Source organism: Lissotriton helveticus, chromosome 3_1, assembly GCF_964261635.1.
Source record: "Lissotriton helveticus chromosome 3_1, aLisHel1.1, whole genome shotgun sequence".
Classification (NCBI taxonomy): Eukaryota; Metazoa; Chordata; class Amphibia; order Caudata; family Salamandridae; genus Lissotriton; species Lissotriton helveticus.
The window spans coordinates 2,010,457,866-2,010,473,715 of record NC_136061.1 but is presented as its reverse complement, the minus strand read 5'-3'; the positions used below and the strand labels follow the sequence as shown (position 1 = coordinate 2,010,473,715).

General features: G+C 41.3%; 1 protein-coding gene across 3 annotated transcripts in view; it reads left to right on the top strand.

Annotated features, from left to right (window-relative positions):
- MCTP2 (multiple C2 and transmembrane domain containing 2) overlaps nucleotides 1-15,850 on the top strand; it is an 895,323-nt gene that overhangs the window by 784,326 nt on the left and 95,147 nt on the right. For all 3 annotated transcript variants that reach the window (XM_078683148.1, XM_078683146.1, XM_078683147.1), the window contains one exon: nucleotides 9,608-9,717. In XM_078683148.1, coding sequence (XP_078539274.1) covers nucleotides 9,608-9,717 — 110 coding nt within the window. The remainder of the gene's footprint in view (nucleotides 1-9,607; nucleotides 9,718-15,850) is intronic.

Sequence of the window (15,850 nt, the reverse complement as noted above, 5' to 3'; positions counted from 1 at the left end):
ACCGATGCTGATTTCCCTTATGTTGGGTGCAGGGTTCTGCCCGTCTTGGTATATGCAGACGATGCCATCCTTCTGGCAAGAACCCCCAGAGGCCTGCAATCCCTATTGAATGCCTTTCATGGTTTTATGTCTGACCGCGATCTCGCGATCAATAACACCAAATCATATATTATGCAGATAGGGGTGCGCCCAAAGAAACAGTACCCATTCGTGGTAAATGCAGAGAAGTTACCCCTAACTACATCTTTTTCTTACCTGGAAATCCTATTTGACGACCAGTTAAAATGGGGCCCGCTGGTACAAAGGAAAAGAGGGGAGATAATACGGGCAAACTCAGCAATATTCAATTTTGCGACTAAAATGGGCAAATGTCCTGTAGCCGCACTATTGAAGATATACCAGGCAAAAAGTGTCGCACTGGGTAGCTACGGCAGTGAACTATGGGGGTACGCACCAGTTGAATGTATCGAGGTGGCTGAGAACACCGTCTTGAAACAGCTAATGGGGGTGCCCAAGGGAACTGGCAATCTAATAGTACACGAGGAAACCGGAATACCCTTTATTGGCGATTCTATAGCACTACGGCTTCTATTGTTTTGGCTCAAGTGCTGGCTAAATAAAGACCTCTACACCTAACAGTAGGTTCAGGAGAACATCAAGTTTAGAGAAGCAGTTAGAAAAAATTATAAAATTATTAAAGAAAAAATAAAAAAGGGGTGAAACGTAGAGAAGCCTTTCAATCCAGACACACTATAGAAAATTGTTATTATTTATTATACATAGTAAAAAAACATTTTTTTAAAAACAATTGCACTCAAGACAAAGTGCTGGTATAAAAACATATCGCAAACCAGACAAGTGGCAAACATAAACCTTACATGTTACAAATGAAGGAACAACATACACGCAAATATAATGTGTCCTCCAAGAATTCAATACACAAAAAAACACCACCCCCTTTTTTATTTATTTATTTATTAATTTTATGATTTTTTCTAACTTCTTCTCTAAACTTGATGTTCTCCTGAACCTACTGTTAGGTGTATCGATTAACTGTCCCTGGTTCAGGGTTGTCGGACAAGCCCTGGTGGTTGTTAATAAATAAAGACCTGGCCCTTAATCATCAGCTGTTAAGAAAAGTTTTGTCTCAGGACCATATGCTTAATGTGCCATGGCTCAAATATCTAAAAAGTTGCTTTAACGGGCTGGGGCATCCAGATCTTTTCTCAAACCCAGACCTGATTGTCACCGCTGACGTAGAGTTTGTTAAAAAAACTTTATACTAATGAAAAAACTAGCTAGAGATTAGGTGGAATTGGTGAAGCCTAGTATACGCAAATTTGCGATGCTTAAAACCACATCCCTAAAGGAGCCATACCTATCATGGCCCATTACAAATCATGAGCGGTTTCTACTAATAAGGTTTCGGCTGGATTACTATCACCTATTGTTAGCTGTTCCTAAGGGATCACATAGAGGCCAGATGCTATCTCCCTGCGGCTGCGACAATATGTCTCCGCAGGATTTGGTGCATTTTTTATTTATTTGTGCTCTCTATAATGCTCCCTGGAGTTTTTTCTGAAACCTTTACTAAAAAAATTAGATTTTAATCAGGTCCGCCCTGCCCTGTGTTACCTGCAAATGCTAAAACCCGAAAGCACTTTATATGTGATTTGATTTCTTAAATCAGCACTAAAATCCAGAAAGGCAAGAGAGTCCTGACAGTCTTTTTATCCTGCTATCAAATCCGAATTTTAATGACATACCCTATGCGTTTGTAAGTGAAATTAATTGTATAAAAATCGGGGTAATGATCATATTACTTATTCTTTTAAAGTTGTATGTCCATGTTGCAATGTTGCTTTTATGGTTTTTAACACATGCAAAAACGAATAAAGTTTTTTGAAATGAAGTCAAACAAACAAAAGGTGATGAGAGAAATGCTTGCAGTAAGAGTAATCACTGGCAATCTCTTGAGACGGCAATCAGGACAACACTGCCGTTGGGCTGCTACTGTATAGGCTCAGGGAGTACTGGGCCAGGCAGTTGGGGCTGGACTGTACCTAATGGGAGAGGGTCAAGACAAATTTAGATATGGCTGGCTCCTAACTGAGGTAGCATAGTGGGCAAATGAATGATGGGTTGGGATGCTACCCAAGTGGATTGCCAGTGCTTAGACTTATTGCAGGCATTCCTCCAAAACATTTAGAGTGTGCAGCCCAATTTTTGTGCCACTCTGCACCTTGTTGTGCGTCATATTTAGCTGCTGATGCCCTCTTCTCTCCATATCTTTTTCTTTCTCAGTGGCACAAGCAACACGCTTCCCCAGAGAGCTTTAATCTATTTGAGGCTCATCATTGCAATAATGGAGTAACTAGCAGAACCTGAGATTATGTCAAGTGTTTCATCCATTTCCATTTTGTTGTTTTTAGGTCTCGCCTGGCGGTAGCAGCGCTCATGCGCTGTCTTGTCAGGCGAGAGCTTCTTGGAATCAATACGGTTTTACCAAGTCGTGTCTCTGCTCTGCCTGTAGTTTTCATTTGCGAGCGTCGTTTGTCGTCACTGATTCTGCAAAACATACTTTGTTGATTGCACCTGAATGTTCTTAGTCCCTCCTGCATGCCATCCTGTCCACTTTAGGCCAGGCCTACCTGGACTGGATGTTTCACCGGAGGCGTGAGACGGTGGGTTTAATCTTAACTTTCAGCACTTTTTTTAATTACTATTGCATGTGTCTTGCATGAAAGCGGGCATGCCCTTTCTTTTTCCCCACAGCTTCCACTTAGTTGGGTACATAGCAGACACACATGCACTGCGACGCCGCTGTTCTTACGTGTGCTCTATTTCTTTTTCCCCTCAGCTTTCAGTTAGTTGACTACATAGTAGGCGCACACGCACTGCGACGCCGCTGTTCTTACTTGCGCTCTACAGTGGCTTACTCCATTCACTTCAGTCCTTATGCTTATTTTACAAGGGGTGAAATAGCGGGTCCATATGGTTTTTGTGAGACTCTCAGTCTACGTGCATCTTCTTCATAGTGCATTGACTGTCCGTGAGGGAGTTGTAGCCAGGATTACCATTCGGTACTGGCAGTTTTGTTGCAACCCTCTCACTCTCATGGTCTCTCGTGAATAATAACCACTGTTGCATGTGATGGCGCTTATACTCAATGGCAACCATGTATCTCCCTCCCCGGCCATCATGTTGGGTGCATAGACTTAATAAACGGAACCAGTGCCCACAGCCTAATCAGCGCCTGACACTCCGGTATCTTTCGTTTGTACAAGCAGTTCTTCTTTAAGCATGTTATTTTATGTGAGTGCTTTACAATATAATTTTTACGTGAACAAACTCTTGAGCATTTTGCGTAACAAGTGAAATGCAGGGAATCGCGTGGGATTTCGTTGGCATACGCAAAATTCTCCTGTGCCTAATTATACCTCCGCTGCATTGTTTAGCAGGTGGTAGGTGCTAAACAACATTGAGGAATTTTCTGCTACCTTTAGGCCAACTTTCAGCTCAAAAATTACTTTTGCTTTCCACAGTTGGTGCGCCCGTTTGTGTCACACGAACACCTGCGCAAACCAGCATCATCATTGATTTGGATTCCGATTGGTTAGGTTAGAGAAGTTGTTGTGGAAAAGTAATTGGGGAGACAAACTCCTTAGGAGCAGGGTCTTCATTTCAGTTACCTCGCACTGCAGGAAGGCTCCTACAGCCAATCAGGTAAGTTGCAGATTTGCGGTACCGTCTGGAAAGTGGACTCCATCTTAATGGCATAGCTCATATTTATTTCCATTAATAAACAATATGGAGTAGTAGTAGGCAAATGGCGGACACCTCAGGCATACGGGCGATAGGAAACAACTCTTTTAGTAACATTGGTGCTATTGTAAATAGCTATTCTGTGCTATACTAAGAATGGAATAAAAACGGAAAAAGTTTAGTGATACGCTTTTGTATCTTAAATGAGTATACAAAATAAGGTTTACAAAACTTTCTCACATTGTGAGGAAAAACACCATTTGGTAATTGTTTTTGAGCGTGCATTCGTGCATGCGTACATGGTACTGTTAGCAGGCGCGAGCCTGTGTTCCGTTTAGAACGCCTGCGGAAGAGGGCAAACCATTGGTGTTTGTGTGCGGACTTGGGAGACTTCACCTGCCTGCTTTGCTCAATTTCAGTGGATTTTGAAAATAGATTTTCTAATTTAACACACCTTTGCGGCACCTGGGATATTTTATGGGCAGGAAGAATTGAAGATGATTTTGTGACTTTGAGTTGGTAGCAATTTGCACTTTATATCTGCCATACCGCGGCCGTCACTGTTTTTTTTTTTTAATAGTCTCTGTGTTTTAAAAAAATATTATTAATCAACTTTTGTTGTGTACGGTTTAAACAAGCATTGAAAATGCAATAGGTCTCACCTTTCATTAAGTTAAAGCCATTTGCTTTGTTATACGATGCCATTAGCAAAGCAAAAGGCTTTAACTTAATCAAAGGCGAGACTTATTGCATTTTCCATGCTTGTTTGAAGAGGAGCCACAGCTGCATTGTCTACTCCGGGTCTCATAGTACATTATGCCATAGGACTTAAACTGTTCCCAAGTGGGGAGATCTGACAGTGCTGACACAACATCATGTGTTACTCCTGTTCCCACTCAGATGGGACGTGCTATTCCTATTGGAGCAGGACCAACCTGATTTGAACATGGATGGTCCTGTCCATCTTGGCACTATGAGCAAACAAATGATGAGCAGTAATGTACCCCAGCGTAATTACCATTGGCCGTGATTATTTCAGTTATTCCATCCATCACTTTTTTGTTTTTTCTGCAAACAGACCTGTCCCACAGATTCTGTCTCAGGCCAACTCCGTGTGTAGCCATGTTTCTTTGTTGCATTTTTCAATATGGTCATTGTGCTTGAGTGATATGTTTTTTTAAAGTGGGTCTCAGATTAATCTGAGTTTTTTCACTTCTAAGAAAAGCACCGGAAGATCCCTATGTATCCCTAATGCAATAATTTGAGCTTCAAGATATGTGGAGATAAGCTAATGGTAAAAAATAAATAAAACGGTAATCATTTTAAGAAATCTGAATGGTTGAAAGGCTGTGTCCATACCATAAAGATTGTAACCTATGGTATATTTGTGCCATTGAATAACTACTTACAGTTATGCCACGACAGTGAAAATGAGTGTGACCTAATAACACTTGTTATGTAGAGCAACTGTAATTTGCCACAATAGAGCACCTCGGCTTGTGAAAAACACTGTTTACTGGCTCACACGATGCATATTACAATTGCTTTGCACATGGGAAGATTTCTCCTAATACTTACTAGGCTACTGCAGTGTGATGTTAACGTACTGCCCATGTACCCTCTTAAATATCTTTTTAAAAACAAATGCAAATAAAAAAACGCCCTGATGTAAACCATATATGCAGAATATAATAGGCAGTGGTTAATAAAAATAAATAGAATATCACATTCTATAGAATATCACACTCTGCCCATCTGCGTATAGTGTGTGTGTGTGTGTTTGAAGTTCTTGCACTCCTGGAGCTAGTTCACCTTTTGAGCGTCTAAACACAAGCCGGAAATGCTACTGTGCAACACATACTTCTGGAAGAGTGAACCTATTGTGTGATAACAAATTTCACAGTAAGTCACTGTTGCTTTTTTCATGACACAATGGCAGTTCCTGCAAAAGTAATACTGTGGTTGTTAAACTGTTCCAACACCACATCTCTAAATCAGCCTGCAGTGTGCAAAGTCAACAGGCTGCATCTGGAGCTGCCTAATGACCCTGCTTGGAGTAGAAGTGCATACCTGCCCTTGAAAACCAGTGTACCAAAGGTGTTTGTGGAGTTTGGTTGTCGAGGACAGCAGGGCTCGTACTAATCCATCAATCTTGCTGATCTCAGCTGCGTTCCACTTAGTTCATATCATATTCACATGAACACAACTGCACACCAATGCTTGCACAACATTTCTGCATTAAAATTGCAATGGCTGACACCGAACGTCGCATGTCAGTGGGCCTTGAGCAGCGATAACCTTTGCAAAGACTGTTTGTTTTCATCCTTTCAATTACTAAGTGCCTATTGGACCCTCATTGAAAAGACAGCCTTGTAATTGTTAGCCCGAGGCCCGAGTTTGATAGACAGAGACTGTTATATAAACAGAAAGCCCCATGACAGATTGTTAATTGCCTAACTTATTTTGGGGATATGTAGAGGTTTGTGATTGCTACAAGGCAGACAAAGACTCCATTGCTGTATCATAATGCAGAGTAGAAAATCTGGGTGAAACTAGTTATTGAATGCCCTGCTTTTTCCTCGGCAGGCGTCCTCTCAAAATGTGAGGCCATTTTGTCTAACCCTCAGTGCGCACGGGCTCTCAGTCAGGATTCATCGTTCAACAATACCCCTTGAGAAGCATCGCTGCTAGTTTTAAGTCTCCCCTTATACTGAAAGAGACACTAGACAGCTGGCAAGAAGCAAGTTCCCCAGCTGCACTCTCAGACATAGCCTCAGGCTGGGACGTCCTGGGTGGTTGCCCCCGGCTATGGGGCGGTGGGGGTTGGTGATACTTTTCTGCTGAGATGACAAGAAAGTTTCCTCATGTGCCTGTCATAGGCTTGAATTCAGTGTCAGTGAAGAGAGAGCTGCGAGGTGACCTTCAGGGCACAATGAATAGTGCTTCTCAGTGTGGAAGGAATTCCAGCTCCTCACATAGACTGAAAGAGGCACTGTACAAAATATAGGAAAAAGGGTTGTTTTGAAGGAAAGTGCTGCGATGTTGCCAATGACTATGGCCAAGTCACTTGCCAGTGAAAGTCACAGCACAAATCTGTGGAAGTCTGCTCATAACACATAATTCTTTCCATGTGAAGTTAAAATTACAAGACTGACCTGGAACCGTAGAGTGGACCTGTCCCCTTCATCTCCATCCTTCGATCCTAGAATGTTGCGACCTATGACGCTGTCCATATGAAGTGCTTAATTTATGACAACATACATACATATGAATATATATGCATAGGTGAAAGGGGTACAACATATTTTTTAGGAGCCTGGCAGTAGTGCTGAAGAATGGTGGGGTTACCAAACACCAACATTGTCTAGTCTTCATTCCACCTCATTCTTCTTTCTTCTATCGTCCTATGATTTCTGTCTCTCTATCTCACTTTTGTATGTTCTTTCCCTTCCCTGCTTTCTCTCTCTGTCACTGTTTTGTTGTCTTTCTTACCTCCTTTTATCTGCCTTGTTTGCCTTTCTCTATCTTGCTCTTGGCCAAAGTTTGTTGAACAAAAGTAATGCTCCTCTCAGAAAACCGTGCTGGTGCCCACCATGTGCAACCACTGCCACACATAAAACACTGGTTGAGCTTTAACATATCCTGACTGCCCAGTGAGTGTTTGAATTGTGACTCTCCCTGGATTTTATGTATCAGTTTTTAGTACTCCCTAGAAAGGGTGCAGGAGTTGCTTGTATCCATACACTGTTTACAGGATACATTTTTTATGCACAGTGCAATCGTTTCTCTGTCTGGGTTTGAATAGGGGGTGCAAGTGTTCAGGAAAAGTGTTACATAGTCTTTTCCTAAGTCTCCATTTTACATGCAAGAGCATCTTTATTTCCCCTAGGACTCTTGATAATCAAAGAATACTTGTCACTCTGCAATGATTGCAAAGATTGATAATTTAACTGTGGATGGACACGCTCAACATCCTAAATAGTAAACCCGCCATTGTTGATAGCTCAAAATCCCTAGGAGTCATCCTAGATAAGATTAACTCTTCAACTGTAAATCAACACCAAAGGCCAAAAATACACAATATCAACTATGCCTTCTCGGGGGGGGGGGGGGGGGGGGAATACTCGGCGTTGTTCCAGAGCAAGATTTGTAGACTCTGGTCCATTCCTTGGTGCTCTCAAGACTCTACTACTGCAACTCTCTCATGAAAAATCTCCCCTAGATGCATCTCTCTCTCCCTTAATCAAGCCTTCATTCGGCAGAACGCTTCATTTACGGGGCGAACATAAATGATTGCTACACACCAATGCTCCTTATTCTCAGCTGGCTGCCCTTCGAAGCCAGGCCCTTATATAAGGCAGCTGGTTTCACACACAAGGACCTACATACGTCCACTCCATGCTACCTGGCTGACAAATGCAAGATCTCTGGGGACACCAGACTATCGTGAAATGTCAAAGCATTGCTACTTGAAAACCCCAACCTTTAATAAAGGAACAACTCATGGAACAATCATTCTCCGGAAGGGCAACCAGAATACTGAACACGTTCCCTCCGAACGTGCGCACCATGACTTTGGGGCTATCTTCAAATCAGAATTGAAAGCCCCCCTCCTTCAAAGATATTTTGTGTAGTTGCAACAATGACACTTATCATGGATTTAACTATTCGATTTGGGCATTTTTAGGCAAGCTGCCACCTCCAGTAATGTACAGACATCTCAGTAATATCTAATCTGTGCGTTTTGTATGACTCGTGATCCGATGTGTTTATAATCCTGTATCTTTGCAACTAACCTTGTTCATTTTAAAGCGCTCTAGCACCTTTGGGTAATGTCTGCACTATATAGCAATTTATAAATTAATATAAAACTATACTGATAGATCAGTTAGTTGGAAGAAGGGATGCCTTGCCGTACCTGAATTATTCTCCCATGTTCATACCTTCAAGAGAATATGTGTCTCTTGATAACAAGTTACAGAGTTCTGACTCCCAGTGTGTTAAGCGTAAAGTCACTGATTGCAATTGAAGGCATCACCACCAAGTAGGGATTCTGGAGTCACACAAAGCAGACAAGAGTATACCAAGGTTGTTCAGCAGCTAATGAGATGCTGGATCACAAAGTGTAGTAAACACAATCCCCCAAAGCACCTAATCCAAGAAAAAGATTTGATATGTAGCTATGTCTTCTCAAGCTGGTTATATCTGTCATAGCAAAAGCTGTGAATTTTGTTTATGTGAAATTGGGATGTCTGTAGCCAAGAACCTTTTCTTGTGAAAAGGAATAAAATACAACTGCTTAAAATGTGCTATCAGGTTTTGTAAATGTTGAGCTATGAAAGACTCTAGTGGAATGAGGGTACTCGTACTTTGAGTGGTGAACTCCTTCCCACCCTTAGGGATTGTTTGTAGTATCAAACAAATGACTGTTAACTAAACCCGAGCAGATTTTTTATGTGACCATAATCTTGCATAATCTCAATTCTGGGTTTTGTGCATTTCACATCATTTTTGGTTTTTCTTTCGCTTACGGTTTTCACATACTTTTTGCATGCGAAGGCAAGTATGAATAGAAAATGTTTCAAAAGGGCTATCCTAAAATATCAAGTAGATCTCTAGCTTGACTTTTGAACTTGATGGCAAATCTTACTTTCGATTTTGAGCAGGCAACCGTCCAAAAATAATTCAGGTAAAATGCATGTATTCCCCATAATTTATGCATATTACCCATGGAAAAAATGATACCATTTTATCCACCACTATGATAAACAGGGAATGTTATCTGTTACTACGCTATCAATGCATGGCTGCAACCCAAAAAAATATTTATTTATATTTACAGGAGTCTGAAAAAAAGGGGATTATTGAAAGAATTTACATGGTCCAAGATGTTGTCATAACGGTTCAAAATGTTTTGGAAGAAATTGCATCATTTGGAGAAAGGATTAAAAAGTAAGTTTAACATCAGTGGCCTTTATGGTATGAACATTTCAAATTTCTTAGATAAAACATTCCCGGTTTACTTCTAGGTTGCTGAAATGTAGATGTTTCCAGTTCAAAGTCATCAGTCGTCCATCATCCTGTTTATTTGATCCAATCATCACACTGTTGACCTCTTGTGGGGCATATGTTCTAGCCTTCATGTACCATTGATGCTAGAGCTGCCAAATTTGGACCTTGGTTCGAATTCCGACCTTGTTACTTGATTCCACATTATGTGATTCTGGGCGACACTTAGGGCCCGATTATGAATTTTGGCGGCGCGAGGAAGGAGGGTACTACTCAGCTGTGCCCCCGCACCAACAAGACTCGCGGCCAGATTACAAGTTATTTGTTGTCTGGTGGGCGGGTACCGTGGTGTTCATAGGGCGGTGCCTCTTTCAAAGGCTGCGGTGCCTTTATAAAAAGGCACAGCAATGGGCCTGCACGGCATGGACCGATAAGTCCATGCTGTGCAGGAACTCTTGTGCATTGCCACAGGGGGCACCTCTTATGCCCCCTGTGTGCATGCACAAGCGGAGGAGGCACAATGGGCCATTGTTTCCTCTCTGCCAAAGTTGACCTGGAGGAGGAACCTCCATGTCACCGCTGGCAGAGTGGAAACTCGTAATATGCTTGCCGGGACCATGGCGGTCCCGCCAAGCATATTGCGGCCTCTGACCGCCACACCACCTCTAGGGAACGGCAGTTCCCTGGCAGCATAAGCAGTCCAAGGGCGGTCCAATCAACCAACTCATAATTGGGTTGTCGGACCACAGGTGCAGCGGTGGCTGGACCACCACTCATATGTCACCACAACCCATGATTTCCAGTCTATGGTGGCACGTCAGTGGCGGTCCATCCACTGGCAGTCCGACCGCCCCATTACGAGTTGTGCAGTCAGACCGCCCTAGAGCCGTCATGCTGCCAGTGAACCATCATTCCCTGGAGTTGGCGCAGCGGTCAGAGGCTGCAGAATACATGGAGGGACAGTCGTGTTCCCACCAGGCATATTATGAGTTTCCTCTCCGCTGATGGTAACATAGACGTTCCTCCTCCATGTCAACCCTGGTGGAGCTGAAACGAGCCTCCTCTGCTTGTACATGCACGCAGGGAGGCATATTGTGTGCCCTCTGTGTGCATGCACAGGAGTTTCTGCATGGCATAGACTTTTTGGTCCATGCCTTGCAGGAACCTTCTGAGGCATTTCCATTGTGGAGAGGCACCACCCTCAGAATGCCATGCCGCCATCCAGACAACAAATAAATTGTAATCTGGCGGGAGGGCAGCAGCATGTCTCAGCGTTGCAGGGGCATGGCGGTGGAGTACGACCCGCCCTTGCACCATGGAATCTCAGTCTGCCTAAAATATGTAACGTAATCTGTGAATTCTACTTGTGTAATGTCCAATCTATGTACACAATCTTGTAGATCGTCTCCCATTCCTCCAAGAAATATATAGCACTCTGTTGCTTCTGAGATAGGTTTGTGCTATATAAATACCAACACATCCATTCAAATAATTCATTTTTTTTGTGTTGTCTTAATCTGGGTCTCTTTCTAATTTTGAAATTCTTTAGGACTCAACTTGGCCTATGAACATAGATTCGTGAGTGTTTTTTTTATGTAGAATTATTTTGTGCAACAATTAATTGGTACCTCAATACTAACAAAACAAGAAACGTTGTTATTTATATCAGAAAAATCTTTCTAAAAAACACTTTTACCAGAAAGTGCTTAACCACAACAGTAACATTTTAAAAGTAAGTCATAAAGCTTCAGAGTCTCCTAAAAACCGAGAGCACAATCATGTAATACTGCTTCCTTACTTTCATTTGCTGCTCAAATTTAGTAAAAGCAGCAGTCACTGGCTCCATAAAAGTGTACAAGCTGCACTTGTGACAGATCATCCCTCTTTTCTTTAAAGAGATGTTTACCACTTTTTAAGGTGATCAAAATATTCATATATTTATAGTCTATAACAGAAAAATTATTGTAGAGGGATCAAGTTGAACGTGGGGAAAAGTTGGCTGAAGGAGAAATATAGAGATATGGAAAGTGGAAGGAAGGTGAAATAAGTTAACAAAAATGAAAGTATTTAAAATGAAAAAGAATACTTTGGAAAGTTTAATAAGAGAAATAGGCAGCTTAAAGAAAGGTGGACATAGAAAGACAGGTGAGATAAGTGGTAAAAATGAGTTAGAGTGCGAAGTGGCACTGAGTTGGATATGTAGGTTAATCAGGTGAAATGTAGAATTTAGAGTAAGCAAAAAGTGCAAAAGAGAGGTGTGAAGAGCAGAAAAAAGAAGTGTGGTGAGGGGAAGAAAGGAAGTGGTTAAGGAAATGGAAGCACAGGGGTGAGTATTAGAATGAGAAATGAATACCAGTGCCCCAAAACCAGAGAAAAAAATGGAATGAAGTACAAAGTGCACAAAGGGAGAATGAGATATCAGAGGTTCTGTATACTTCAATTTAGGGTATGTGGGGTTGAAAGAAATTGGAAAATCGGGAAAGTGGTATAAGTTTAAAAAAGAAAGAAGCAGGGAAGGAAGTTATCAGCATAAGAAAGTATATTGGAAAATGAGATATCAGAGAAAAGGGAGGTGAATTGGGATAAAGGGTGAAGTGTGGAAGATGACATCAGAAAATGTAGTGGAATTGGGAGGAACTGTGAGAAGCAGCAAAATAAATGTGGGAGTAGTGGGTTTAAAAGAAGTGGAGGAAGAAGGAAGTGGCATTTTGGGGTGACATGGCAGTAAGCGGAGGAGGGCAGAAGTTGTTGATTTAATTGGAGAATTCAAATGTGTTATTATTGATAAGAGGCAGCCAGGTGAAGCAATTCTTAGAAATACAAGTGGGGAAAGGGCTGTTGAAGTAAGAGAAAGGAAGGTTGGAGATCCATCCAGAAAGAAAGAGGCTGCAGAAACAGAGGTGCAGGAATAACACGTTCATTGACATAAGGGGACTGTGGGATCTGTGAAATTCCCTACACAAATTAAAATTGTCCCCGTTCATCCTCTTTTATGCATTAGCTTGATTGCTGACTCGCAGCTGCAGGAAAATTCTTAATGCCCATGCTACCAACCTTATTCCTAAAATAAGCCTGTATTGACATAGGGTAATATCTTAAAATCTAAAGGACTGAACATGAAGTCTTGGATTTTAGATTGGGAGACAATATTGTTTACTTATTGGAAAGTGGTCATTTGGTCTAGGAGCAATTAAAATGCAAACCTCTCTTTGGAAAAACAACATTTGATGGACAGAATGCAGAACAATGTCATACATTCACCCCAGTACAGAGATCTGGGCCTAAATCCATCGTTTTTTTGCTCACCATGCCATTCCAGTTTGAACCCAGCCATATGCAAATCAGTCTTGACCCTGTGCCCCATGGGAACAGTCCAGCCCGAACTGCCAAGTCAGGTTCTCCCTGGACTGGAAACAAGCATCCTAGGACCGGTTTTGGGCTTTCAGCCCTCATCAGCCATGATTGCTTGATTCCAGTGGCATGGAGAGCACAGGACTCACGTCTGAGCATACCCGTCCCACTCGGGGTGACAAATGCAAAAACAACAGTTGATGGACAGAATGCAGAACAAGGTCATACATTCACCCCAGTACAGAGATCTGGGCCTAATGAGTGCCTTGTTATGATTGACAACTCTTTTTTGTGCGTTATCTTTGGATTTGAACCTTGTCTTAGGTATATTCAAGACGTCCCAAGAAAAAGAGTACTCTGTGACTCATGATCATTAACTTGGATTTTCCACTTAATGTAACATATTTATAACTCTCTTGTTTACCAAATATCTTTTAGATAGTCGTTCATTGAAGCAGGCCCAAGTATATTGATAAGATTGTTTCTAGTTTCCTTGGCTTTTCACTACAGTTTGATGCATGTTTTCAGACAAGAGGCCAAAGTCCACTAGCTCTAAATTCCAAATAAAAATTAGCCTCACATCGCTAAGAAATGTTGACTTTTATTGACAAGTTGTTATGGTACAGAATATTACTGGGGAAGCCTTACTCCAATACATTTTGCAGACAGTGCAAATTAATCTCTTTATCATCGGATCAAGGCTGAGACCACCTGAATAATAGCAGGAACATTCACTGTGGCTTCCAAAGTACAACCAAGTGGACAAGCATTCCATCAAGAGATGTTAGTTTTTGCAATGCAGTTAAGCTGTGTTTCTTCAATTAGGAAACGTTGAAGTTTTCAACCTCTTTTTGTCATCCGTACCCTAGAAATGTATTTAAATATTATGAATCCATTTTAAATGTGGAAGGGAGAGTCCAATGTTACTTATGTCTAACTATTGATCCATGTTCTTGTGGTCAGGATATGTGATGCTCTGAATGTGGGACAGTTAGAAAAGCCCTATTGAAAAAGTATTAGTGAAATCTACTAGAGTTGAAAGACATTATCTTTTAGAGCCCTGTAGTAATATGTTTATGGTATAAAATAATGAATGACTTGCTTTTCACCAGTAAGTCCTATTTAGATAAGTTAGGCATATTTATTGAATAGTTACCTGCCTATGTGTGGTAAGTAATGGTATGTGGCACTCAACTGGTATAGGCCGTTGGGGTTCCATGACAGACGTTGGTCGCTGAGGGATCACTGCTGGAGGATGTCCTGTGTTTCCCTTCAGTCTCTGTATCTAAATCACATATTCTTACCTTGAACCTCTGCCATCTGTGACAGTACAGGTCCTAAATGTTTAAAGATCAATAATTACAGTTAAGTAATTTGTTTGTTTTAAATCACTGAAATAGAAGATTGGATCAATTAGAACATGGCGGCATGGTAAATAAGTACAGTATTTAAGTGAGTCAATTTTTTATGGTATTTATTTATTGCAAATATTTTAAGTAGTGGTACTTGTCTCCTTCCAGTTAGTACAGAGTGCTAGATAAAATGAAGATTATGGGAGTTAGTGTCCCATCGGTGAGTGGATTGTATTCAATATTGCCTTTTATATAAGCAACCACTAAATGATCCCATAAGGATGCATATTATGACAGAGGTAACCTTTTATTTCCTGGTATTGCTCATTTTTTATTGTCAGATGTCTTCAAGCTGCAGTAATGGCTCACAGAAACTAGAACACCCATGTGCACCTCTGCCTTTCTATATCTGAAAAATAACATATCAAATTCCTGTTTCGTAGCTACCTTATTTTGATAGCAGATCTGTTTGGCCAATTGATGTTTTCCCCAATCTTGTCTAAACATGTTTTCGATCCCCCTCTCTCCCCCTCCCCACCCCCCACACTCAGCAAGAGCAAGCTCTCCTCTGGTGGGTGCAAACCCAAATGCATTGATTGCAAAGGGAAAGAAGCTTATCTGCCATTGCACATTTCAGACTTCAACTAGTCACCAGATCTTCTGCAATAAAAAAAATCAAAAATATCAAAAAAAGTGGTAGCTCTCAGCATATTGAATATTTCAAACATTGCAGTTATATCAGTTATCCCTTGAAAAAAATGCAATCAAATATATGAATAACATCTTGGTTTTAGCAGGCTGGTCACCTTAAAGTGAAAAGGCATCCACAGAGGGATCCTTAAACAGAAATGAAAGAGGGACTTGGAAGGTTATTTGGAGCCCTCTGCCCCCTTTGACACCTGCTGTCATCCTGGGCTCAAGTGGTAAAATATGTTATGACGCCCAATTACAAATTGGCCCACTGCCTCATTGTTTTGAGCATAATGTTCCTCTTGGCCAGTGCCTGCTTCTCCCCTATAATGATTCCAGTTATCCGCATGGGACCCGCCCTCCAGTTTGAAGACCTCTGAAATGAATAATTTAACATATACTATGGGCATCTTGGAATCTCGTGATTGAACTATGTGAGGTTTTGCCTGATATAAGATGCTTTCTATCACCATTTCACCCCTTCTCCTCTTTTCAGTGAATTACCCCTCTTACCAACGCCATTGTTGAGTCAAAAAGAACTTCTTGAATGAACAACTTTGAAAATCATGGTGTTTGTTGTAATCTCATGAATTGCTTGGATGAAGTAGGTCTGAATATTATTGTGTGCACATAATTTTGCTGCACCTAAATCCAAAATGTAATTCTAATTCTGCATCTGTTCT